Source organism: Astatotilapia calliptera, chromosome 22 (genome assembly GCF_900246225.1).
Source record: "Astatotilapia calliptera chromosome 22, fAstCal1.2, whole genome shotgun sequence".
NCBI classification, from domain to species: domain Eukaryota; kingdom Metazoa; phylum Chordata; class Actinopteri; order Cichliformes; family Cichlidae; genus Astatotilapia; species Astatotilapia calliptera.
The window spans coordinates 18,521,829-18,545,268 of NC_039322.1; the positions used below are offsets into that span (position 1 = coordinate 18,521,829).

Below are 23,440 nucleotides of genomic sequence, written 5' to 3' on the forward strand. Positions count from 1 at the left end.
CCTCTGGGAAATTCGATTTCCAAAAAAGCACAGCACCGACAGAAGTTACAGAGTTATACACACACACATATATATAAATACAGAGACAATATAAATAAAATATACGAAGGGGATAAATAGAATAAATAGGAATAAAAATAAAAATAAAAATACAAGTGAACGCACATTTCAAGTATTGAGTCTATTGCACCGTTGACTATTTACAAAAGTATTGCACAAAAGGTATTGCACAGTGAGGTGAAGAGGCACTACAGCTTAGTTGTTAGGTCGCAGCCACTGCAGTGTTGTTAGAGAACTCCTATAGGCTGCATCATTTCTACCATGCAGATGCCTTTAATTGGAAGAGGACGTGTGCACTTTCTTTATGATACACATGAACACAGAACAGCCATCACTGACTCTCAAAGCTCTGCCAGGATTACGGGACTGTAGAATTCAGGTGATCAGGTTTAATTAATACACACATAATTTGATCCAGCTTTTTCATAATTATCAATCATATAAAAACATGTAACATATTTACCTAAGGGTTCCTGAAAAGGGTATGCATTCACTGGACACTTTAATAGGCACACCTTGCTAATGCCTGGGTTGGACCCGCTTTCACCTTCAGAACTGCTTAAATTCTTCATGGCAGATTCAACAAGGGGCTGGAAACATTCCTCAGGGATTTTGGTTCATGTTTATATGACAACATCACACAGTTGCTGCAGATTTGTTTGCTGCACATCCATAATGTGAGTCTCCTGTTCCACCACATCCACAAGGTGCTCTGTTAAACTGAAATCTGGTGCCTGTGGGGGCCGGTTGAGTGAACTGAACTGATTCTAGAAACCAGCTGAATTAAACTTTGTGATCTATCATATGTACAGTGGGGCAAAAAAGTATTTAGTCAGCCACCGATTGTGCAAGTTCCCCCACCTAAAATGATGACAGAGGTCAGTAATTTGCACCAGAGGTACACTTCAACTGTGAGAGACAGAATGTGGGAAAAAATAAAAAATAAAAAAAATAAAAATAAAATCCATGAATCCACATGGTAGGATTTGTAAAGAATTTATTCGTAAATCAGGGTGGAAAATAAGTATTTGGTCAATAACAAAAATACAACTCAATACTTTGTAACATAACCTTTGTTGGCAATAACAGAGGTCAAACGTTTACTATAGGTCTTTACCAGGTTTGCACACACAGCTGGTATTTTGGCCCATTCCTCCATGCAGATCTTCTCGAGAGCAGTGATGTTTTGGGGCTGTCGCCGAGCAACACGGACTTTCGACTCCCGCCACAGATTTTCTATGGGGTTGAGGTCTGGAGACTGGCTAGGCCACTCCAGGACTTTCAAATGCTTCTTACGGAGCCACTCCTTTGTTGCCCGGGCGGTGTGTTTTGGATCATTGTCATGTTGGAAGACCCAGCCTCGTTTCATCTTCAAAGTTCTCACTGATGGAAGGAGGTTTTGGCTCAAAATCTCACGATACATGGCCCCATTCATTCTGTCCTTAACACGGATCAGTCGTCCTGTCCCCTTGGCAGGAAAACAGACCCATAGCATGATGTTTCCACCCCCATGCTTCACAGTAGGTATGGTGTTCTTGGGATGCAACTCAGTATTCTTCTTCCTCCAAACACGACGAGTTGAGTTTATAGCAAAAAGTTCTACTTTGGTTTCATCTGACCACATGACATTCTCCCAATCCTCTGCTGTATCATCCATGTGCTCTCTGGCAAACTTCAGACGGGCCTGGACATGCACTGGCTTCAGCAGCGGAACACGTCTGGCACTGCGGGATTTGATTCCCTGCCGTTGTAGTGTGTTACTGATGGTGACCTTTGTTACTTTGGTCCCAGCTCTCTGCAGGTCATTCACCAGGTCCCCCCGTGTGGTTCTGGGATCTTTGCTCACCGTTCTCATGATCATTTTGACCCCACGGGATGAGATCTTGCGTGGAGCCCCAGATCGAGGGAGATTATCAGTGGTCTTGTATGTCTTCCATTTTCTGATGATTGCTCCCACAGTTGATTTTTTTCACACCAAGCTGCTTGCCTATTGTAGATTCACTCTTCCCAGTCTGGTGCAGGTCTACAATACTTTTCCTGGTGTCCTTCGAAAGCTCTTTGGTCTTGGCCATGGCGGAGTTTGGAGTCTGACTGTTTGAGGCTGTGGACAGGTGTCTTTTATACAGATGATGAGTTCAAACAGGTGCCATTCATACAGGTAACGAGTGGGGGACAGAAAAGCGTCTTACAGAAGACGTTACAGGTCTGTGAGAGCCAGAGATTTTCCTTGTTTGAGGTGACCAAATACTTATTTTCCACCCTAATTTACGAATAAATTCTTTACAAATCCTACCATGTGGATTCATGGATTTTTCTTTCACATTCTGTCTCTCACAGTTGAAGTGTACCTCTGGTGCAAATTACTGACCTCTGTCATCATTTTAAGTGGGGGAACTTGCACAATCGGTGGCTGACTACATCCAGAAATGCATATACTATTATATATTGCACATATATTTATTAGTTTCAGATGTAGCCATTCTTGTATCTTGCTTGTTTACATTATTGTATTTTGCACAACTCTGTTGCTTGTGAAGCTCGCACACAAGAATTTCACTCACATGTGCTGTACCAATGTACCTGCACATGTGATGTGACAATAAAAGTGATTTGATTTGATTTGATTTTGATTTGACTAAATACTTTTTTGCCACACTGTAGCTTCAGTTTCCTGTTCTTGTCTGGCAGGAGTGGAACCTGGTGTGGTCTTCTGCTGCTGTAGCCCCTCTGCCTCAAGATTCAACATGTGTATTCAGTGACGCTCTTCTGTATAACTTTGTTGTAGTGATTAATTTGAGCTGCATCCTTCCTGTAAGCTTGAATCAGTCTGGCCATTTTCTTCATTATTACCTCATTATTCAAAGCAGATGAGGCGTTTCCACCCAGAGAACTGCCACTCAATGGAATTTTTTTTTTTTTAACCATTTTTTGTTAACTCTAGAGACGGCTGTGTGGGAAGACTACCGCCCCCCCCCCCAAATTCACTTTAAACTTCAGCAGATCCTCTTGACGATTAGGTGTTTGCGTTAACAAGCCATACACATAATGATAATGATTTCAAAGCTCAAATCACAGGCTGTAATTTAATTTGAAATGATATTCTGGCACATGTGTACCACCAATGGATTGGAAGGTGGACCCCTGCAAATAGCACAAAGTCACAAAGAAACCAGCTGAACGAGGATAAAAGCTCAAAACTGTTTCATAAAAAAGAACCTTTAATGAGCAGAGTTCAGTCTACAGATTTCTCAACTCTGACATCAGAGCACAAACAGTTTACAAAGAGTGGATGAGCTGCACTGTTGAACAAATACACATCAACTGTGTCTACCTGTTTGCGAATCCTTCAGTGTTGAAATGAAACTACTGAAGCGTTGCAGAGTTTAATTGTGAGCAGCTGTTCCAGATGCTTGGTTTAGATTGAAAGACGAGTGATGTATTCACACCTGCACGTGCTGTTTTCAGATTAGTTCAGCTGTGACTGGATGATGGAGGACCAGTGGGAGCTGGTGCTATCCCATCAGGTTGTGAGGGTGGGTCTGAGATAGTGACAGAAGAACTTTGTGTCAGTACACTCCGAAATAATATAAAATAATAAATCTAGGACAACAGCGGAAAACACTCACACATGCCATTTGGAGCTCCAGGGTGTCGAGGAGCCATCGTTTGGGCATTTCCTCCTGCAGGCATCATTCGGTTAGGAATGGACTGGCCTAGGGAGGAAAAGGGATTAAAATTCAATGGCAGACTAATAGACAGGACTGAACCAATTTCTGTGGCAGTGGATGCATCTTACAATGTGATCATGTTATGGGTTTTATATTAAGAATTGAAGGGTTAACCATATTTATAGACTGATAGGATGCTTTCAGTGTCCATGTTCAGACCTGAATGCTGCATTGTGTAACCCGGCTGCCCCTGCTGCTCCCTCTGCTGGCGAACCTTCATCTCCACCTGCTTCAGCTGCTCAGTGTGGAAAGTCTGTCTTTCCGTCAGCAGCTGTTGCCGCTGCTGCTCTAACTGCATGGGACACGCATATGCACAGGTGTTAAATACTGTTTTTGGTTTCTATGTGGACACAAACCTTTCAGAGATCTACTGGAGTGTGGAATTATAGCTCACAAATGAGCAACAAGACATGGAGTAGTTAAGTAAAGTTTCCCTGTATAATAGAAGACATCGTTATCACTCACAGCCTCTTTCTCGCGGTCCATGATGGTTTCAAGTTCTTCGAAGTGTCTCAACTTGATCTCCAGCTTCTTCATCTGGGTCTCCACCAGCAGAGCAACCAGCGACTTGATCTTTCTCTCTTCTACTGCTGCCAAATGCTTCAAATACAGAGTAAAAAAAGCCAGTGATAGAAGACAACAGTAGTTGGTATAGTGGTTGTAATAGCTAAGAATGTAGCACAGGTAAAACAACCACAGGAAGCGGAGACAAACACTGGGAAGTATACAGTATATTCTTCATATATCCCCAATCAATTATATGCAAAGTGGGAGAGTTTCCTTCAAGTAACCTTCAAGATATTTTACATCTGTTTTGGTTGCTAGGAAACCTGTGGAATAAATGGAGAAAAAAAAAACCCCAAACCCTCCACTTAAGCATTTCTTTAGTTTATATATGCGCGATTGGTTGGATTTTAAGCCAGTGGGTGGGCTTTACCTTGGCCTTCGTGGCAGCCGAGGACAGAGCTGCTGCTGCTGCCGTGGCAACGCTGCCCTCCACCAGCTCCAGCTCCATCACTCTCCTCCCGTCGTCCCCATCCCCCTCCCGCCGGCCTGCGTTCTCGTCGCCATCTCCCCTTACTGAAGCGCACACGAGAAAATTTCGTTATTAGAGCCGCTGATGCGTATATGCATACATACGATGCAAATTCACTGTAGCGCACATATTGATGTACCATCTCTCTCCTCAGCAAGTATATTTTCAGCATTTTCTCTTTTGACTCCCTCCACTTTTGGCAAGCTGGGTTCCACCTGGAGCCCGTCAGTCCTGACAGTAACCTGAAATGCAAACACACGCTCAAGTTAAGCAGCATACTCCACCAGCACACACAATAAACTCTCTGAGCTCCTACTGGTACATTACCTGATGAAGGTTAGAATTTGGCTCCAGTTTTTCTGCATCTACCGCTTCTATAAGATACAAAGCAATGAAATGTTAGATTATGACAGCACAGTGAGAGAGTAATGTGCAATTTTGCCTTTCTATATTTCAGCATTACCATTCTTTTCTGGCTGGTTCAACATTTCAGAGGCTTTTTCCGTCGATTCCTCCTGCACTTTAGAAAACTCCTCTGAAAGCAGAAAGCAACAGTCACAACACACATTTCCCCTGTTTTGCAAACATTGTGTATACGATATACTATCTCAGAGGTACTTAAAAACTTAGATTACACAGAAATGAACCTTCTTCCCTCTGTAGTCTTACCCAATGCTGCCTTAGCTGCGGCTGATGCCACACGAGGATCCACCACAGATGCCAGAAAGGCCACGGTGCTCATAACAGGGTTCTCTGATTGGCTGAAAGGCACAGGCTGAAATGCCAGTGGACCAAGAGAGGCCGAAGAGTCTTCTAGGTAAGGGTCTTCTATCGGCAGACGGAGGAAGTGGAGGATACATTCGTCCTGCGTTCTGGAGCCCACGTGCTCTGAAACTTTGTTCCAGTCATCTCGGTAAACCTCTAAGGCCTGAGAAACGTAGAGGTGGTAATAGAGAGACCAAGACGAACAAGGCTTAAGGGCTTGGGTAAAAGATCTCATTACATAAAAGATCTCATAAATAAAAAATGCAAAATGCATGTGACGATAAAGTTACTGGTCTTACCTCTAACAGCAAAAGAGTCTCCTGCTCTGTCCACTCTCTTCCTGCGCTCGCTCCTTTAGTCTGAGACAAGTATCACAAATATGACAATAATTTAAGAATAAAGCTTGTATGACACGGTTATAAAACACATTCTGGTCTATTCTATGAGACACAGTGGAAGAGTGTCTCTTTTAAGGAATTTTGAGACTTGCTGTTAAACAAACCTCTCAAATTAAGACGTATCTTCAAGATTCATAACACTCCGCAAAAGTCTTGAGCTACACTTTAATACTTTGCTAGAAAAAATGGGATGTGGATGCAGCGATTTATTAAAACATGTACACATGCATGGAAAAACTGACTTTGTACAATTATGATGAGCTTCGAAGTTTATATTCGGTATGACCACCTTTATTCTTTAACACACCCTGAACAGTGTGTGAATGTGAGAGTGAATGAATAGTGGAATTGTAAAGCACTTTGAATGTCTAGAAAAGCGCTATATAAATGCAATCCATTAACTCTCTTAGGCAGCTTTCTTGCAGTTTCTTTAAGTAGTCTTAAAGAATAATTCTCCAGGCTTCTTGAAGGACGTTTAAAGCTCTTCTTTGGATGTTTGCTGCATTTCATTCTGTTCTCTATCAGGCCTCCACTTGTCCGGTTTGCTCAATTTCTTTAAGGACACACTGCACACCATGCTTTGAAACGCCAATTCATCAGCTAAAAGCTCTTTCAGAATCACCTTGTTAGTGTAAAAACACTATTTTATGCCTGTCAAGCTGTGTTATCTTTAGCATTTTTCACAGATTCGACTAAAGAAATGAGAACAAATTCTGTATTTTTGCGTCAGGCTGCAAGACACAAAGTGCCTGAAGATACTGGTTGTGTCAGACACAACACTGGTTCATCCCATGAGTTTGGTGCCTTTTTATTATTCATATGTCAAGTGGTTTAAGTGCCTTAAAATGCTCTAAAAATAATCAGGTAAGAGGACTGGACTGAAAATTGTTGAAAAAGTATCCACTTTCCAAAGAGAACTTTGGACAGAAAGTCTGGAGAACTATTTCTCAAGACTTGGCACCATGGAAGCACAACATAAAGAAATGAAAACTGGATCAAGACTTGTACTGAGCTGTAGTTGCTCTTTACTGTAAGCACCATTATAAACTATTTTTTTAACTTTTTGTATTAACAGTGTAAGACCTTAGGGTGTTTCTTGGCATAGATGTCAGTACGCAGACCAAAGTTTTGGCAGTCTGAAGGTTTCTCTCTGCTCTTTTCTGGGAAATACAACATGTGCTGTGAAGCTGACACCTGCGGAAATAAGTAAGAGTTTGTCAGAAGATGTTTCACATGACAAAAACTGCGTTTTAAACTTGTCTGTGCTGAGAGCTTTGCGCAACAGCATCACGACAAACCTGTAGCGGTTTGTGTTGCAGGGGGGCCAGCCCAGATGGCGTGTCAGCGAGTACGTTGAAGTGAGGGGTGGGTGGAGGTCCCATAGGGAGAGGCCTGCTCTCTGCATCCACTTGGTAGTTAATCAAACCCCACTGCTCCAAGAATGCATGAACCCTGGACACAAACATTTGTTTCATATTAATTCTAATCTGCTGTAGCTGGAACAGCCCCCATAGCTCAAACACATGTAAATACATTAACAAACTCAACATGTTTTAGACACAAATACTTATTAACTACAGAATCATTAACGACACATATACCACCTACTGCTCCTTTCCAGCATTAACAGATTTCATTTACTAACACATTCACAGATAAACACCTACACACTAAACCTAATTTAGCAGATGCAGCAGACACACATGACAGCAAACACCCACACGCACAAAGTTATACCTTATGAGGGCACAAACGTCTCCAGTCAGGTTGCGTCTACAGGATGTTGAACTGAGGTATTCCTGGGGGTTCAGCCGGTATGTGTCGATCATGAAGTTACGATATGCCAGGTAGCTGCGAAGGTGTAAAGAAAGCTATACTGAGGCCTTCTCGATCATCTGTAATAGCGGTAAAGTCTAAACATCAGCAGTACTCACATTTCAGGAGTTTTTGACTTGTTCTTCCCATTGAAGAATTCAGGGAGTGCACGTTTCTCTATCGAGTGAATGCTGGACAAGATGCACAGGGAGCTTTTAGGTCTTTTGAATAAAATTAAGAGGTTCAGCATACAGGTAAATGCAAATACATATTCTTACCAGTTGTAATTGAACCATGATGTGTAGCTCGGTATTATTATGTGATGTGTTTGTTCTGTGATGTTTTCCTCTCCCTCTGATAGGCGTGGGATCTCTGCTCTTCCATCCTCATCTTCCTAAATAGAGATGAGCAATACACAGAGAAATATTACTTTTTGCAAATCTGGAAACTAAACCCAAAATTCCTACAATTAGAAAAGTTTTAAGTGAGAGAAATGACATCATATTTACCCGTCCTGGGAAATCATCCTCCTGGTCATCTGAAAAAAAGACAGTGGTTACAAGGATGTAAAAAAAACAAAAATCACACATAAACATACGAATGACATATTTAAAAAAATTTATTTTAATGTTTCGAGACTTCTCTGTATGCATTTACGATGGCACAAGCATGCCTACCTAGGTCAGCCATGATCCCTCCTTTCACTGGAGTGTTCTCACTGTCCTTCTTAAGGTTGACTACATAGATCGGATAAGAAAATATTAAACACATTTAAACACTTTAGAGGAAATGTATACATTTTTAATGAGTTTTGGACACTGTCTTCAAGAGTTTCACCATTCTTGGGTAGTATGACCTCCTCCATGTTAGGCACAGGAATCGGGTCTTCCATGTCTTTGGTCAGGTCCTCTTCTGGCTCCTCGTCCTGTTGTCCACGCCTTCTCCTGTGTGTGAGCACACAAATCAACAGTGATACCTTTTGTGACAACCCAAAAGCACAGCCCCGTATTAAAAGAAACACCTATGTCTTACCCTTTCTTTCCTTTCTTCCTGCCTTCAGAGGAGGGAGGGGACGGGGAGCGCCTTCTCTTTTTGGAGGGTGTAGACTTTGGATCCTGTAACAAAAAGTTAAAGGCAGATGGAGAAAAACTAAAAATGGAATAGAGACTATTTTGAAACAAAAGAGCAGGATTTGCAACTTTGTGTCTGACAGCTGTTTTTCATCTCTAGGAGAATTGTCTGAAATGGGAAAAGAAGCGTGTCTGCTTACAATTCTGAGAACAAAAGAATCACACAACAGGATCACACCTGCTTTTTGCAGTTGATTAAACTGTTAAAACGTAAGCATGCATTAATAACAGGGGAACTCCTTCCTAAGCCTACAGACCAGTGCCATTTTTTACTACTTCACACAAACCTGGTCGTCTTGGAGGTGAATACGCTGCCGGAGGATGACTGGCACATTCCTTTCGTCCACACAGTAGTCTTCCTCATTCATCCATTCGTTGAAAACATCCGTGTCCAGAATCCAACCAGCATGGACCTGGAGAACACGCACGCACACACACACACCCACACAAATTGAATATTAATGAGTGATGCATACTTCGGTATCTCATCAAGTGTAAGAAAGGAATACAGAGCATGCTAAATGAATAGGATTCAGTCAGCTGTAAAATTTCTGTAAATTTTTTAGACATTATATAAAATCATCTATTATTTATAGTACGCGTGGTTCCTTAATGTCCCCGCTGACAATCACATTCTGTCTGACAAAGAAAACTGAAGACAAACATCACTCAGTAACTGCAGCAGTAACTAACTCCTGACAGCGTGATGTATGTGGTGCCACACTAACCCTCCAGGGACTTTCTGGATGTGGCAGCTCTTCAACCTCTCCCTCAACATCACTCGATGACAGCCAACTATCATAACTGTAAGAGACAAGAGACGTTGTCACTTCATGCTGGTCAAGTGTTGTGTGTGTGTTTGTGCTTGCTTTACCTGTCAGGGTGCATGCCCCAGTGTACCAAGACATGCTTGTCTTTCCGCATGACAGGACGCATCCATTCATCTAAAAACAGATGTGTATACAAAATGTATTTAAGCTAAGTGGTAGGCATCATAACATCAGCAAACACATATACACATACAAACTTTAACTAACCTTCCTCTGTCGAGGGAGGGCAGGGGTATATGTGATGACTGGCAAGCGTTCTGTCCTCTGTAACAGTACCCTGCAGGGGGACAAACTGTGAATCAGTAGCACTGAAATCCAACTACTGTATCAGAGCTACATACATTTAGTCTCACTCTGAGCTACAAATAATCTTCTACTTATTTGCAGTACTTTACCTGATGTTTGGTGATGATGCCAGTTAGTCTGCCGACCAGATCCTGATCCAGTGTAGGGTCCAGATATACGACAGGCAATGACATGCAGTTGTTCTGTTGTGACAAATATTCAAGTTCGTGAAGGAACAGTCCTTGGTGTGTATGTGTGTGCAGTTGTGTGTATTGAGATTTGCAGTTTTCACCTGGATCAGTGCTTTTTCAATTGTACCAAACATCTCCACGTTCCTCTCAGTCCTTGATGGATTCTGTAAGTCAAACCTTCGCCTGTGTGAAAATAGGTAGAGAACAAAGAGATATTAAGGACACAGGTGGAAGCAAATGAGATCTGTTAGGGATCATATTAGGAAACTACCCACCAGCCCTGATCAAACTTGAACTTGTAAGCTGTGCCAAGAATGTGGCAGAGTCCATCACCTGGTCGCAAGTCAAGGAAGCACTGTGCCTGTAGAGAAATCAACAAGGTTTTCTTGTGGGTTTGGGTCATGGACATGAACAACTTTCATTATTTGGGTGTTGTTGTTGTTTTTAATCCTCTTCACTATTAAGTGTCACGCATACTTAGAGGCAAGCATTTGCTTCCACAGTTTTAAACTCATCAATCAATAATCAGTCTACTACTACTTTAATAGTGAAAGTACACTACAAAGTGAGGCACTTACAGCGACTTACAAGCCAATTCTATCAGGCATTTTAAAGTCACTTGTGACGACAATTAGATAGACAGTGAGAGATAGACTCACAGGCAGCTTGGTGAGTGCAGGGCTGGTAGCTTGTCGGCCAAATGCATCCTCTTGGAACTGGAGAAGCTGCAGGGTGACTGCAGCCAGGACCTGGCAAGATGGGGCATCCGCCAGAACATACTAACAAATAGAGAGGGTTTGAAATTAGATAGGAGTAGAATTTTTATTTATCGTGCCACTCAATACTCTATTATATACACAAGCTTAGGGCTGTATTTACATGTGATACGACTGCGCTAGATTTGCACTTCACGTTTGTATATCTTTCCTTTTGTGCAGGGTCCGCTGACTTAATTTCTCTATATCTAGACAGCCAGTGTGAACACGTAACCGTATGTTTACGCTGTAACCCACTGGGCTTGCTAACAGGGAGGGGGAGCGGCTAGCATCTTGCTTAGCTTCCTGGTCGGCTAACTACCTTTTTGTAGTGCTTCCCGATCCACTGTCTCACCACTTCCAGCTGGGCTAAAGTATCCGGACTCTCCCAAAACCTAGCGGACGGGCTGCTGTCTTTTTTTCGGTGTGCAAATGCACCGGGGGTGGCTTGGCTTGTCCCGGGAATCCCGAGGTTTGTTCCTCCGGACATTGTGGTCGTAATAAAACGTAATTATTTTTCAAACGTGAGAACAAAACTGGCTAGCGCCCTCGCTAGCGTTTGCGTTCTCGTGTTCCCTCGCGAGAACGCAAACGCAATTTAGCGTAAGGTTTTTTCAAATTAATTAAAATTTAACTGTCATTATTCAGTGTTGTGGCTTTATTTGCGCGTGTTCTTTGCTGATTTTTTATATAGAGGAAAATTAGATATTATCGTGTTTACAGAGGAATACACACGTTTGTTACTAGCCGAGAACTTTATTTTGAAGTACAAGGAAGGAACTGCGCAACACAGAAAAACACTCGAGCAAGTAAAGAGAAGAAAGTGTCATTGGTTAGTAAAACTCGTAAACATTTACTGCTCTACTAAATACGGCTGATTCTGGATGTCATTTGTCGTCAGTTACTCATAGTTTTATGTTGCAATAACTTCCGATGAGTCTTAATTTTCCAGCCGACAGTCTCTGTGTCTCTTACTTCACATTGGAGCGAACTGTGACTCCTGTCATTTTCTGGCAGTTACCTTCCGTTTATTGCATGATTGCACAGAAACTGTCTTTCGTGCATTTTAACCATCGTGAGTACCATTATCTTATACATCATCTCACTCTAGGAACTCGTCCACGCCCTGAGATGTAATGGGTGTCCATGGTCTGACGACCTTTGTAGAGGGGAACAGACACTTCCTACAAGATGTGAAGTTTAGGGACAGTCGGCTCGTTATCGATGGCTGCAGTCTTTATTTCCGCCTGTACTTTAGCCACGGATTGGATCAGCTGCACGGAGGGGACTACGATGCCTTTGCTTCCCTGCTCGCCCAGTTCCTCACTGCACTGGCAACCTGTAACATCCAGCCATATGTGGTTCTGGATGGAGGTAAAGATGCTTTATACAAGGCCGTCAAGTTAGGATGTTTCAAGTATGTACTTTTCTAGACATTTAAAAAAGGGGACAGCTTACATTATTTCTTTTTCTTTTTATTCTTTTTCTTTTTTTTTTTAAGTTCTCTGTATTTGGGTACAACATCATCTAATATCTTCAATTTAAGTACTCACCTCATTTAGTAAACATTCCCCTTAATTTCAATAGGACATCTTAACTTCAGTCATCTTTATATTGCTTTTCATTGTAATAACAAATAGGTCTGCTTATTAAATCATTATATCATTGAACTATATTAGATTTTTTTTATCCTTTACCTTTTCATGAATGCTTTTCTTGCTTATATCTTTAATCTGCACAAACCTAAAGCAAAAACCACTTTTCACATTAAATAATGCTATAACACCTGCAAACATCTGTTTTCCTATCTTTTTATTATTATTAGGGATGGACCCCAGTAACAAGAAGTTTGATACTCTACGCCAGCGCCTGCAGTCCAAGATAAAAGAGGCAGACAACCTCTCTCACGGCCGCAATGGCTCTGTTCTCCCCATTCTTACAAGAGACGTCTTCATTCAGGTCCTCATCCAGAGTGGAGTCCCGCTCATCCAGTGTCCAGCTGAGGCTGACTGGGAGATTGCGTGCTTGGCACAAGAGTGGAAATGCCCAGTGCTGACAAATGACAGTGACTTTTATATCTTTGACCTTCCAGGTGTGGATAGTCTCTGGACTTTAACATAGATGCAAAATAGCTCTTTGGTGGTAACAGTATTTTGCAGTATGTATTTTCTCATGTGGTATCTATCTCAATTGTTTTCTGATCTTAGGAGGTTATCTGCCATTCCGTTTTTTCCAGTGGACCAACCTTAACGGTAAAGCCTCGCAACGCTACATCTTAGCTCGCTGCTACACCACTGCAGGCCTGTGTCGCATGTTCGGGGGCATGAACCCCGAGTTGCTCCCTTTATGTGCTGTTCTGACTGGAAATGACTACGGAACTCCAAAAGATACTGAAACCCTTCTTTCTCTGTTAGATGCAAGTCTGTTAAGGAGAGGTGGCGGCAGGGGTAAAGGTAGATCACCCCCTTCTCGTATTGAAGGCCTCCTTCTTTGGCTGTCCTCTTTTAAAACTGTGACTGAGGCCTTAGAAGAAGTGAGCAGCCTAATGGGGGAGGAAGCTTGTAAGGGCAAAAGAGGGCAGAAGGGTGGTCTCGCATCCAGGCTGCTGGCATGTATGCAGGAGTACCATATCAAGGCTCCGAGCTCTGTGGCCCGCTGGTTTTCTGGAGGTAAGGCATTTCAGGGAGGGCAGACCTCTGGGCCGGCACAGCTGCCGGAGTGCCTGTCGACAGCAGCACTTCAGGGTCGGCTTCCTCCCTTGGTGCTTGATGCTTTGGTGATGCGCAGGGTCCTTCTCATCCCGCAGGTGGAAAACAGTAAACTAGCTAGCAGCCACTGTAGTTCTAGAGCCATTCGGCAGGCTGTATATGGGATATTACTGCACAGATCTCAAGATAATGTAACTGAAGGAAGAGTTGGTGGTACACAGTCAATGAAGGGGCCAGGAGGTGAAATACAAGATATGAGGATGCAAGAAAACAGACAGGGAATGAGAGGTGGGAGAGGACGAGGAGGAAGGGGGTGTGGAGGTAGGGGTCAGAGCATAAATGCAGCATTCAGCAAGGAACAAGCAGCTGGGTCATCAACAGTCCAGGCTCAGGGCGCTCCCATTTCTGTGGAAGAGTATGATCGCTTGGACCTGAACTTGAAGAAGATGGAAGTGGAGGCAGTCCCACTCAGAAACCATGTACACCTGGCTGGACTTGGTCAGGTAAACATTTTTCAGAGTCAGTATTTGTTTTGCATTTGTCTGGAGTTAGAAGTTTTCCACATGATCTGATTGTATTTTTCAATATTTTTGTTCCAGGCTCCTGCAGCAGTCCGACTTGGTGCCCTGTTACAAGTTTTGGGCGTGAACCAGTCAGCCTTAGTTTCCGTTCCTTTCCACCTGCAGCTGCCTGTAGCTGTGACAGGATTCTGGTTTCGAGAGGCCACACCGACACCCTCACAGCCCCAGGTGCAAGCTTTGGTCCTAGGCATGGTTTATGGAGAGGTCTTCTTGAACACACAGCTTGGAGCTATCCACTATCAACACACTGGTTAGTTGGATTGTATCCCTCCTGGTTTCTTCGACATGGTTAAAAAGACTAATATGCCTTAGTAACATGCCAACCTTTCATTTTTCTTGCCATTACCTAAAAGCTTGTATTTGCTTTCAACACTGCAGTCCCGCAGCCAAACTGGGCTCTGGAACATAAAGTGTGTGCAGGGCTGGATCGACAACGTGTGAGACCAGGTGAGAGACGGGGAGTAGATATTGGAATGGCTCACAGTTTCAGCCAATGGCAGGCCTGCCTTTGGAGTGCACTTTGTCTAAATCAGCTACTGCTGCTGCCGCTGCCAGAACCTCATCTCTCATGGTAAGTACTGTATGTCAGGGACATACAGTAAAAGAAAATGGTACTCTGTATGCATTAGAACTAGAGGTGCAACCAACAAACAGGAGCTGGCAAGGAAAAAGAGAATTATCTCTAGATTTACATGTAGAAAGCTTTAATTACATTTGAAGTGAGTTTGGGGTTTTTCTGCTAAGCTTACACAAATGGGATGATAATAATTATATTATATGTGTCCACAGTTATACCACGATGGTAAAGAGTATTTTTTTAGAGTACATTTTTGCATCTTTGTTGCCTTGTTCTCACTCCCTCTGTCTCTCAGGTTGTTCAGTGGTACGCTGGTGCACGGCCTCGTCAGGTATCTGAAAGGAGGCCGAAATGCTGAGTCTCTGCTGCCTGGGGGATCTTTGTCTGCGCAGCTCTACTCCTCCCTGCTGAATGCTATGAGGAACTGCAGTTCCAAAGCCACTCACTCATCCTCAGAATCAGGAAGGAGGGGGAGAGGCAGAGGGCAGGGAGGGAGAGGAAGAGGAAGAGGAAGAAGAGGGAGAGGTGGAAGAGGTGGAAGAGGAAGAGGAGCTCAGGGAGGGGGGAGAGATGCTAATGAGATAAACAACCGGTTTGCTCTCCTTATGAGCGAGGAAGAGTCTGATGATGACGATGAGGATTATTGATAGGGAGACAGAAAAATTAACAGATGGATAAAAAACACTTGCTCGGGGGCCAAATTAAGGAAGGCCAGTCAGTGGTTTACAACAGTTGCTCAGGGAAAAATGACAGCTCTTAATGTTTACCACTGTGTATGTTGCACTAATTTAACTTCCTCTAGTCATAATGTTTAATTGTGCATTGCCATCTTGAGTAATGTCTGTAAAGACATACGTTCATATCAGAACATCAGTTTTTCCACAAATTACACAATTTTAGCATCATTATGCATCATGAGCTTTTATCAAAGTAATCTTACTCTAATGAATGCACTTGTTTTCAGCTTCCCAGTTTTATTTACATATTCGAGCACAACATTTAAACAGTTGTCAGTAACATGAGCAGAAAGTTGTATGGCAGCTAATGAAAAAGTCTGGAGCATTTTATAAAATCTTACATTTTCTTCATTTCATTGCAGCTGCCTTATGTTTCACTAACTTGGTGCTCTTATATTTTTAATCATATTTGTATTTGAAAAGGAATGGAAACGTGTTTTGTAAACCATCACATTGAGCTATGTGTTTTAATTGTAACTGCTTATAGCTAAGAATAAAATGTTAACGCTTTCTCTTTAAAGGCACAACACAAAGCTACTGAACAGTAAGATGCTACACTAGTGTTAAATCAGCACACAGCCAAGAGTTAAGTACTTACAGATGCTGTATCTACACTTTGACACAGAATATTTTACAGCCTATAAAAAAATCTAATTTTACAGTGTTTTGTATAAGGACCAAACCAAATAAAATAAAATATAAACCCAGCCAATATTTGACTGGTTTTTCTTTCACAAACTGATTTACACACATTAAATTCAAACAGCAAAAAAGTTACATCGTAACAAGAAAATGACATGTGAATATACAATATGAAATGCTCACACAGCAGTTCAATGGCTAGCACTGTCCCCTCACAGCAAGAAGGTCCTGGGTTTGAATTGACAGGACCTTCCTGTAAGCAGACAAACTACAGAAGTGATAAAAAGATAAGCAAACAGAGTAAACCACATAAACTAAGAAAAACATTAAAAAGCATAAGAACTTTTTTTTTCGATGAATTTGGGAAAACTTCCCGCTGGCCCTTGAAAATTTGCACATGTCCCTCAAATGCTATTTTCTGAGCACTGAAAAAGAAAGAAAAGTGTTTAAAATTACAGTTAGGTCCATAATTTGTTGGATAAAGAAACAATTTATGTACTTTTGCTCCTGCACACCACTACCACCACATAAATCAAATAATCAAGATGTGACTGAGGCTCAAGCCTTCAGGTTTAATTCAGGGGGTTTAACAAAAAGTTTGCATTAACTGTTTTGGTATTGCATTTTTTTTTTTTTTGCGCAGTCCCCCATTTTTTTAGAGGTTCAAAAAGTAATTGGACAATTGGCGATCATCTAGTTTCATCACTAGATGAGCCCTGTTCCATTTCAATTTCATGACATGTGACACAGTCATTATATCTAAAGTTGATTCAAAGTCTCAACATTTGTATTTTATAACTCTTCACTGTTTTTACATAATGAGGCCCAAAGAGATGTTCATACTAGTGAAGTATCCAGAAACACCAAAATACACCTATCAGAGAGATGGCAGAAACTTTAGGAGTAAAGTTTCTGCCATCTGCCATTTACGGTAACTAGCATTTGTTGCTGCTGTCACACCTGAAAAAGCATCACTAAAAGACGTTAATTACTTAGGCTGCCATTTTCAGAGGCTCCAATGTATGAAAATGTAAACCCCTCTGAATTATAGCTGCCAGTCTGATCATCTTGATTGTCTAATTCAAAAAATACTGGAGTTATGTACGGAGGCACGGTTACAGTTTGTCCAATGAATTACTGGATCCAACTGGATCCATCCATCCATACAACATCAAACAAAAATGACCTTACATAAACCCACGTATTTCAGCTACGTTTATATGTCAATTAAAACATTCAAAGACCAAAGTTAGAAGCAACATTTCTCTCATCCAGAACACAGAGCCTGTCTGGGCAACAAGATGCAAACAAAAACTACCCACAGCTCATCACCGAGTCCTGCTGCTCTCTCACTGTTGCTGCCATTCACTGAGCAGTAGGTAGAGACAGGTCAACAGTGTGACAGCAGTAGAGTTGTTGGCAGGCTTTTTAACAGGCCTTCAGATGAATATCTAAATCCCAAATTTTAAATCCTACTACCTATCCAGAGAATGGATAGATGAAACTAGTGTCCAGCCCAAAGAATTAGGACATAAAATTTTGGAGTAGCCAAAAGGAAACTGCCTACTTCACTGGTTAAAGAACATAACCACTTTACAGCCTAACCCTTACTATGAGCTCCTTTCTGAAAAACAAGCCCACAGAAATCAGTTGACTGGCTGTCAGAACTGTCGACAAGCATCACAACTCAATATACGAGTACGCTTAAACTACCTCTACTGCTATGAGGATGATGAGGCTGAGGAAGATGATGCGGCAGTGGCTGCAGCATGTGGCTGAGAGTCTATGAGGTCCATGTCTTCGTCTTCGTTGACTCCGCAGGTGTCGACCACACAAATCAGGCAGCTTGTGACGGGAAACGCTCGCACCTTGTTGCAAGTCACCCACCTGAGCGAAGAAGAAAATCAGAATATTTCGATTCAGCGTTTAAACAAGTTACTACTTAACTGTATAGATTTACAGCCTGCGTTGCCCAGGTGACTGAATTGAACAATGTTTTGTGAAGAAATGCAACTCAAATGGTTTGACAGCATGTTTATGAGTATTTTTTTACTAGTATGATTATTAGCTAATACGCTATTACACCTATTAGCAATATATACCCAGCTACAGTAACCACCAAAAACAACTAAGGAATTAATGAATGAAATAGCCAGACCTGAAAATTTAATGAAAATGTCAATGAAGAAGGTGGTCATGCGGTGTTCACATACTACTGATAAAGACTCTTCAGCAGTATCAATCAAATTGTATTATTTGGGTAGTATTCAGTTAATAACCCAACCTGTCAGTATCAGTGTGGTATTCCAGGGTGTGTCCAAGGCGTCCCACTCCTTGGAATCCTGCCAGCACATAGATGATATCACCAACTGCCGCACACTTCACAGTTACACCTCGCCACGGCATAGGTGAAGCGCCACGCCACTCGTTAGTTGCAATATCATAGTATTCAACCGAGTCCAGTCCACCTAGAAACACACACACAGACAGTTGTGCATATGATTGCATATTAGGGCCACTGAAGGTAGGAAAAAAATGACGGGGAGTGGATGGGCGGTATAAAAATCTGGGGGGACGATGAATTACCTATTGCTCCCTGCCCTCCAACAGCATATATCCTGTTGTTTACAACCACCAGTCCGTGGTTCTTCCTGGCCTCTCTCATCCCACATAACTCCCTCCATCTGTGAAAGGCAAAAATTGAGTGGAACAGGCCAATGGCACTTTAAATGGGCACATTAAGAAGCGTTGTATGTTAAATGTTTGTTGACTCACTGTTGCGTGTTGGGGTCGTAGACCTCACAGTTGTTGAGCACTCTGCCAGAGACATTGTTCCCCACCGTTCCTCCACAAACATAAATGAGCCCGTTGGCCTCCACGGATCCATGGCTGCAGCGCGCCATCAGCATACTTGTTTTAATCTGCCATGACTCTGTCCTGGTGTCGTAGCATTCGAAAAGGTCCAGGGCTGAGCTGCCTGTAGGCACATGTTGGTGGTCGGTCAACCGTGAAGAAATCATTATCTATGCTTTAACAAGACATCTTTACTATTTAAATGTTCCTACTTTTTTAGAGAATGTAATAATAGTAGCACAAACCAGCTTACTTTCCCCATCACATGTCTGCATCTCTTTGGGTAGTTGCACAAGATCCCAGAGTCTCTCATTTTTAAATCTTTTCTCCCCTCACTTCATGCTTACCTACTTCTGATCCCCCAGATGTATAGATCTTTCCCTGGGCAGCGCAGGCAGCCAGACTGTCGCGAGGTGTGGGTGGACCCAGCTTGGAGTACCAGCTGTCCTTCAGGACGTTGTAGCAGTCCATACGCTTGATGGGAAAGAGCTGTGAGCCACCCAAAATGTAAACCACATTGTCCCAGAAGATAGCTGTGGCGTCACGGCGCTTTTCAAAGGGGCAGCGGATGTCAGTCCAGCTAGAGTCCTGTATGGAAAACCATTGTAAACATTCCCAAATATGATTTCAACAGACCTGACTAAACTCAAGTCTCATAGAGTGTTTTGTGAACCAAAGAACAGATTAGGTGCCTGTAAAATTAAAACCTTAAAAAAAACAAAAACAAACAATCTTATCTTTAGCTTATTAATTATACTGTAATACTCAAGAGCACATATCTGCACTCCCTTTAATTGTTCTTTGGTGTGATTGCCCCTGTGACTATAACTCATTAGCATTTGCAGCCCGGTACCTTCGGGTTAAAGTAGCGGCAGGACTGAGGCTGTGAGCCGCCAAACAGAGCAATGCGGTAGTCGTGCTTCTTGCGTCGTGGCCGACTGCTCTCTCCCAGGTCTTCACGGTCTTCCAGGGAGAGCAAGTGGTAACGCATCCCACCTTGGAGAAAAGCACTGGTTATTTTGTTTTGTGTGCGTGCTCAAGTAAAGCGAGCAGCCCTTTGAGGTAATGAAATACCCAATATATGTTATACATCTATCTTTTGCTATCATAATAATGTCGAATGTAGATCATTTAGATTAAGATTCAGCACTTCTACGACTCCAGGGCAAGTCTTTCAAGTATTTCACATTTTGTTTTAGAGGGTGTTAGACTTGGATAAAATTGGAGTGAATTTATTTTCCACAATTAATCAAAATGCAATAATCCACAATGACAAAGTAAAAGGAAAGAGTTACGAAATTTCCCATTTACCGAAGTATTCAGATCCCGTATTATGAGCTCTGGTGCAATCTACCTGTTAGTGGTTTATACAGTTTAACTCGTCCCTCTACAACCAATATAATAATTGGACTGGACACAATTACTAAAGACTCACACCCGTCTGAAAACAAAGAGGTGAAGTTGAGTTGAACTTTCCGCAGACCTGTGAGACAGGACTGTGCCAAAGTATAGATCTGGGGATGGATTACAAATATTTTTAAAGCACTAAAAGCAGCCTCAGCCATGCTTAAATTGAAGAAATTTGGAATAACTAACAGGCTTCCTGAGTAATGTGAAACAGAGCGTCTTAGTTAAACAGGTGGCTAAGACCTCAAGAGTAGGCCTGCAGGGAGTTCACCAAAAAGCACCAGATACAGTAAGTGCAGTGTTTTGGGGAAAGAAGTCACTGAGCAACTAACCTTCTGAACAATTCTGCTGAGAAAAATTAGAGAAACTTCCAAAAGCAAGGGCTCTAGGATAATTCCAAGTAGACTGGACCCAAGGGTGCCGCACGAGAAGTCTAAATACTTACATATAAATGAGATATTACTCCTTTAATGCATTTATAAAACATCCTTAAAACCTTTTTTTTGCCAGTGTGAACTGCTTGTGCTTTTTTTGTCCATCGACATGAACGAGACAGTTACCGGTAACTTTGTCTGCTCATTTTGTTCACTTGAAATGTAGAATTTGTACATGCGTGCACGTGTTTTTGACTCTTCCTGCTCACCGATGACCATCTTGAGGCACTGTGGATTGTCCTGGATGAGGGGCTCGGCCTGGACAGTCTTGGAGAGGAATGTTTTGGAAACCAGTGGAAAGCGAACACACCCCAACACCTCCACCATGTACTGCTTTCTGTTACACACATCATACTTCAGCCAGCGCACTGCAGCATCATAAATCTGAGCACAACGCAACAGAAGAACATGTTAACAAATTTTTGGTGACAGACGTCTTCTTTGGCACAAATATATTTAAAGGATGTATACACGCGTACCTGGGCCTCAGCACGGACGGTGAGTTTGTCCTGGTGCAGCAGATGTGTGAGTTGCGCAACATCCAGTTGCAGAAATTCATCCAATTTATAGACTTCAGTGAAGTGAATCTGAAAAAAATCATCTGCAGCCACCTTCAGCTCTGGACAGTCCATGCAGTCTGCAAGGGCTGAAATGCCTACAGGAGAACAGAACAAGAGTAAGTAAATATCATGTGTAACACAAATGGAAGGTCTGTATTTGTATTTGTGCAATCACCTAGGCAGTTTGTTGCATCAATCTGTCCTTTAAGGAATTCCACACACATCCTCTTCACAGGTTCAATCTGATACTGATTGGCTGCATCCAGCAGTGACTGGACATTACTGCTGTTCACGGAGATTCTGACACACACACAAACAAAAAACAAACATGCCTCTCTCAATAAAAATGCTTCTGTTTTTTTTATCTGTAATAATTAATTTGATACACAATTCTTACCTTGCAGTGTAGATAAATTCAATCAGCAGCTCAATAATCTCAGGCTCAGCACTCCTGAGCTCCACCTCGTGGGACATTGACTCCATCATTCTGGCTAGAAGTGAAGAAAATATAACAAACACAAATATAACAAGTGTACTAGCACTATATGACAACATCACTGTCGGTGTGTCAAGATGGGAAGCAGTAATAAATAGATTATGCATAAAAATACATAGTAATCGTTATAGGGGTGGTTATAAACTTTCAGCTTTTGTGCCATCTTTATTGAGAAACACACAATCAATGTAATTACTTAAATAGACTAATTCCTATGTTTGCCTTTATTAGATTAGGAGTGGGCAGATGACACTAAGTAAAATATTCAGTTTTTCTGCAGTGAGGACACAGCCTTTGGGGTGTGGAGATGCAGTACATGCTCGCCTGGCATATACTTTTACATTTAAATTTCTTTCCTTTTGCTCATTCAACTTTTAAAAGCCAAAAACAGGAATCCACAATTCTCATTATTTATGCAACATACATCTGCATCTACTACCTTCTAAAATATAATAAGAAATCACACTCTTGCTCCCCCAATATGCCGCCATTGGTCTTGATTTGTGTTTGTCAGACTTACTGGTGAACATGAGGCTAAAGAAGTGGCTGGCAGCAGCAAGCACCACTCGGTGGGCTGGGAAGTGCTTTCCCTGAACCACCAGGGTCACATCACAGAGAGTACCCTGCAAATCACACGCAGTAATCAGGTGTCAGAACAGAGGAAATGCCTAATGTAAAGCCCTCTTAAAGATATTCAGCCTGGTACTTTTGGTTCGTGTTCCCTCTCTCTCTCCCGCACACACACTCACACCTGTTTTCTCAAATTGTTCATGACTCCCATGATGCTGGACAGTTGCCTGTACTCCTCTTTGGTGGCACACTTTCTCTCGCCCTTCTTTTTTGAGCTTGACGCCTTCTCTGGAGAAGCCATCCCCGTCATGTCAGTCTGACTACTTGACGGAAAACGAAGGAAAAAATGAAGGATTTTGGCACCAACGCTAACAGTATGACTACAGCGTACAGCTGTAGTCTCTTTGTTGTCGCTTAGCTACAGGCAGTTTGCCTGCAAACCCCGACAGCAGCTTGTTGTGAATGTATGAATTTAAAGGCCGACAACTTCACGGCGGCTTCTACATATGGATAAATTAATTTGTCTGCCAGGGGTTAAAAAACAAAACAAATAAGCACAACGTGTTAGCTTAATTGTTCATTCGTGTAGCTAGAACTCAATTTTTTTCTGGTTGTTGTGATGCTCTTCTTCTGCTTCTTCTTTTTCCGTCTTTTTCGCCTTCTTCTGTGGTCTGCACAGAATGTCGTAATGCTGCCCCCTGTAGCCTGGACATAAATTGTATTACAACTCTGAGACCAAGAAGAGTTGTGAAATAAGCCCAGCAGTTCCCTTTGGTTTTCATAAACAGCAGGTGTGAATAAAACATAAAAGTTTCTCTATAGCTCTATAGTACAGTTGGGATACAGCTAATTTCACCTGGATGAATAATATGTCAGTGTCTC

General features: G+C 42.2%; 3 protein-coding genes across 6 annotated transcripts; 1 reads left to right on the forward strand and 2 right to left on the reverse strand.

Moving 5' to 3' along the window:
• Positions 1-3,258: 3,258 nt before the first annotated feature.
• On the reverse strand, positions 3,259-11,674 carry smarcc1b (SWI/SNF related BAF chromatin remodeling complex subunit C1b). Of its 2 annotated transcripts, none has more exons than XM_026155511.1 (28): positions 11,349-11,674; positions 10,898-11,017; positions 10,514-10,599; positions 10,340-10,421; positions 10,158-10,250; positions 9,970-10,039; positions 9,807-9,876; positions 9,661-9,736; positions 9,220-9,345; positions 8,835-8,917; positions 8,640-8,746; positions 8,480-8,539; positions 8,312-8,340; positions 8,081-8,196; positions 7,922-7,993; positions 7,725-7,838; positions 7,286-7,439; positions 7,071-7,181; positions 5,889-5,948; positions 5,494-5,752; positions 5,288-5,359; positions 5,152-5,198; positions 4,964-5,066; positions 4,726-4,868; positions 4,254-4,388; positions 3,948-4,080; positions 3,687-3,773; positions 3,259-3,599 (listed from the first exon to the last, which is right to left on the reverse strand). In XM_026155511.1, the coding sequence occupies exons 1-28, from the start codon at positions 11,481-11,483 to the stop codon at positions 3,532-3,534; spliced, it is 2,811 nt and encodes a 936-aa protein (XP_026011296.1). In that variant the 5' UTR covers positions 11,484-11,674; the 3' UTR covers positions 3,259-3,531. The 2 variants fall into 2 exon arrangements, with proteins under 2 accessions (XP_026011296.1, XP_026011295.1); XM_026155510.1 differs by having other exon boundaries at positions 11,316-11,674.
• On the forward strand, positions 11,405-16,287 carry aste1b (asteroid structure-specific endonuclease 1b). 2 transcript variants are annotated; one of them, XM_026155513.1, is made up of 8 exons: positions 11,405-11,465; positions 11,717-11,825; positions 12,105-12,367; positions 12,819-13,085; positions 13,201-14,204; positions 14,301-14,532; positions 14,661-14,853; positions 15,155-16,287. In XM_026155513.1, exons 3-8 carry the CDS (start codon positions 12,130-12,132, stop codon positions 15,504-15,506), a joined length of 2,286 nt encoding a protein of 761 aa, XP_026011298.1. In that variant the 5' UTR covers positions 11,405-11,465; positions 11,717-11,825; positions 12,105-12,129; the 3' UTR covers positions 15,507-16,287. The 2 variants fall into 2 exon arrangements, with proteins under 2 accessions (XP_026011298.1, XP_026011299.1); XM_026155514.1 differs by lacking the exon at positions 11,717-11,825.
• Positions 16,284-23,225, reverse strand: klhl7 (kelch-like family member 7). Of its 2 annotated transcripts, XM_026155516.1 has the most exons (13): positions 22,740-23,225; positions 22,509-22,611; positions 21,890-21,983; positions 21,668-21,792; positions 21,412-21,587; positions 21,142-21,316; positions 19,945-20,087; positions 19,439-19,679; positions 19,014-19,215; positions 18,825-18,922; positions 18,523-18,706; positions 17,952-18,125; positions 16,284-16,663 (listed from the first exon to the last, which is right to left on the reverse strand). In XM_026155516.1, exons 1-12 carry the CDS (start codon positions 22,866-22,868, stop codon positions 17,960-17,962), a joined length of 1,836 nt encoding a protein of 611 aa, XP_026011301.1. In that variant the 5' UTR covers positions 22,869-23,225; the 3' UTR covers positions 16,284-16,663; positions 17,952-17,959. The 2 variants fall into 2 exon arrangements, with proteins under 2 accessions (XP_026011301.1, XP_026011300.1); XM_026155515.1 differs by having other exon boundaries at positions 16,284-18,125.
• Between the last annotated feature and the right edge of the window lie 215 nt (positions 23,226-23,440).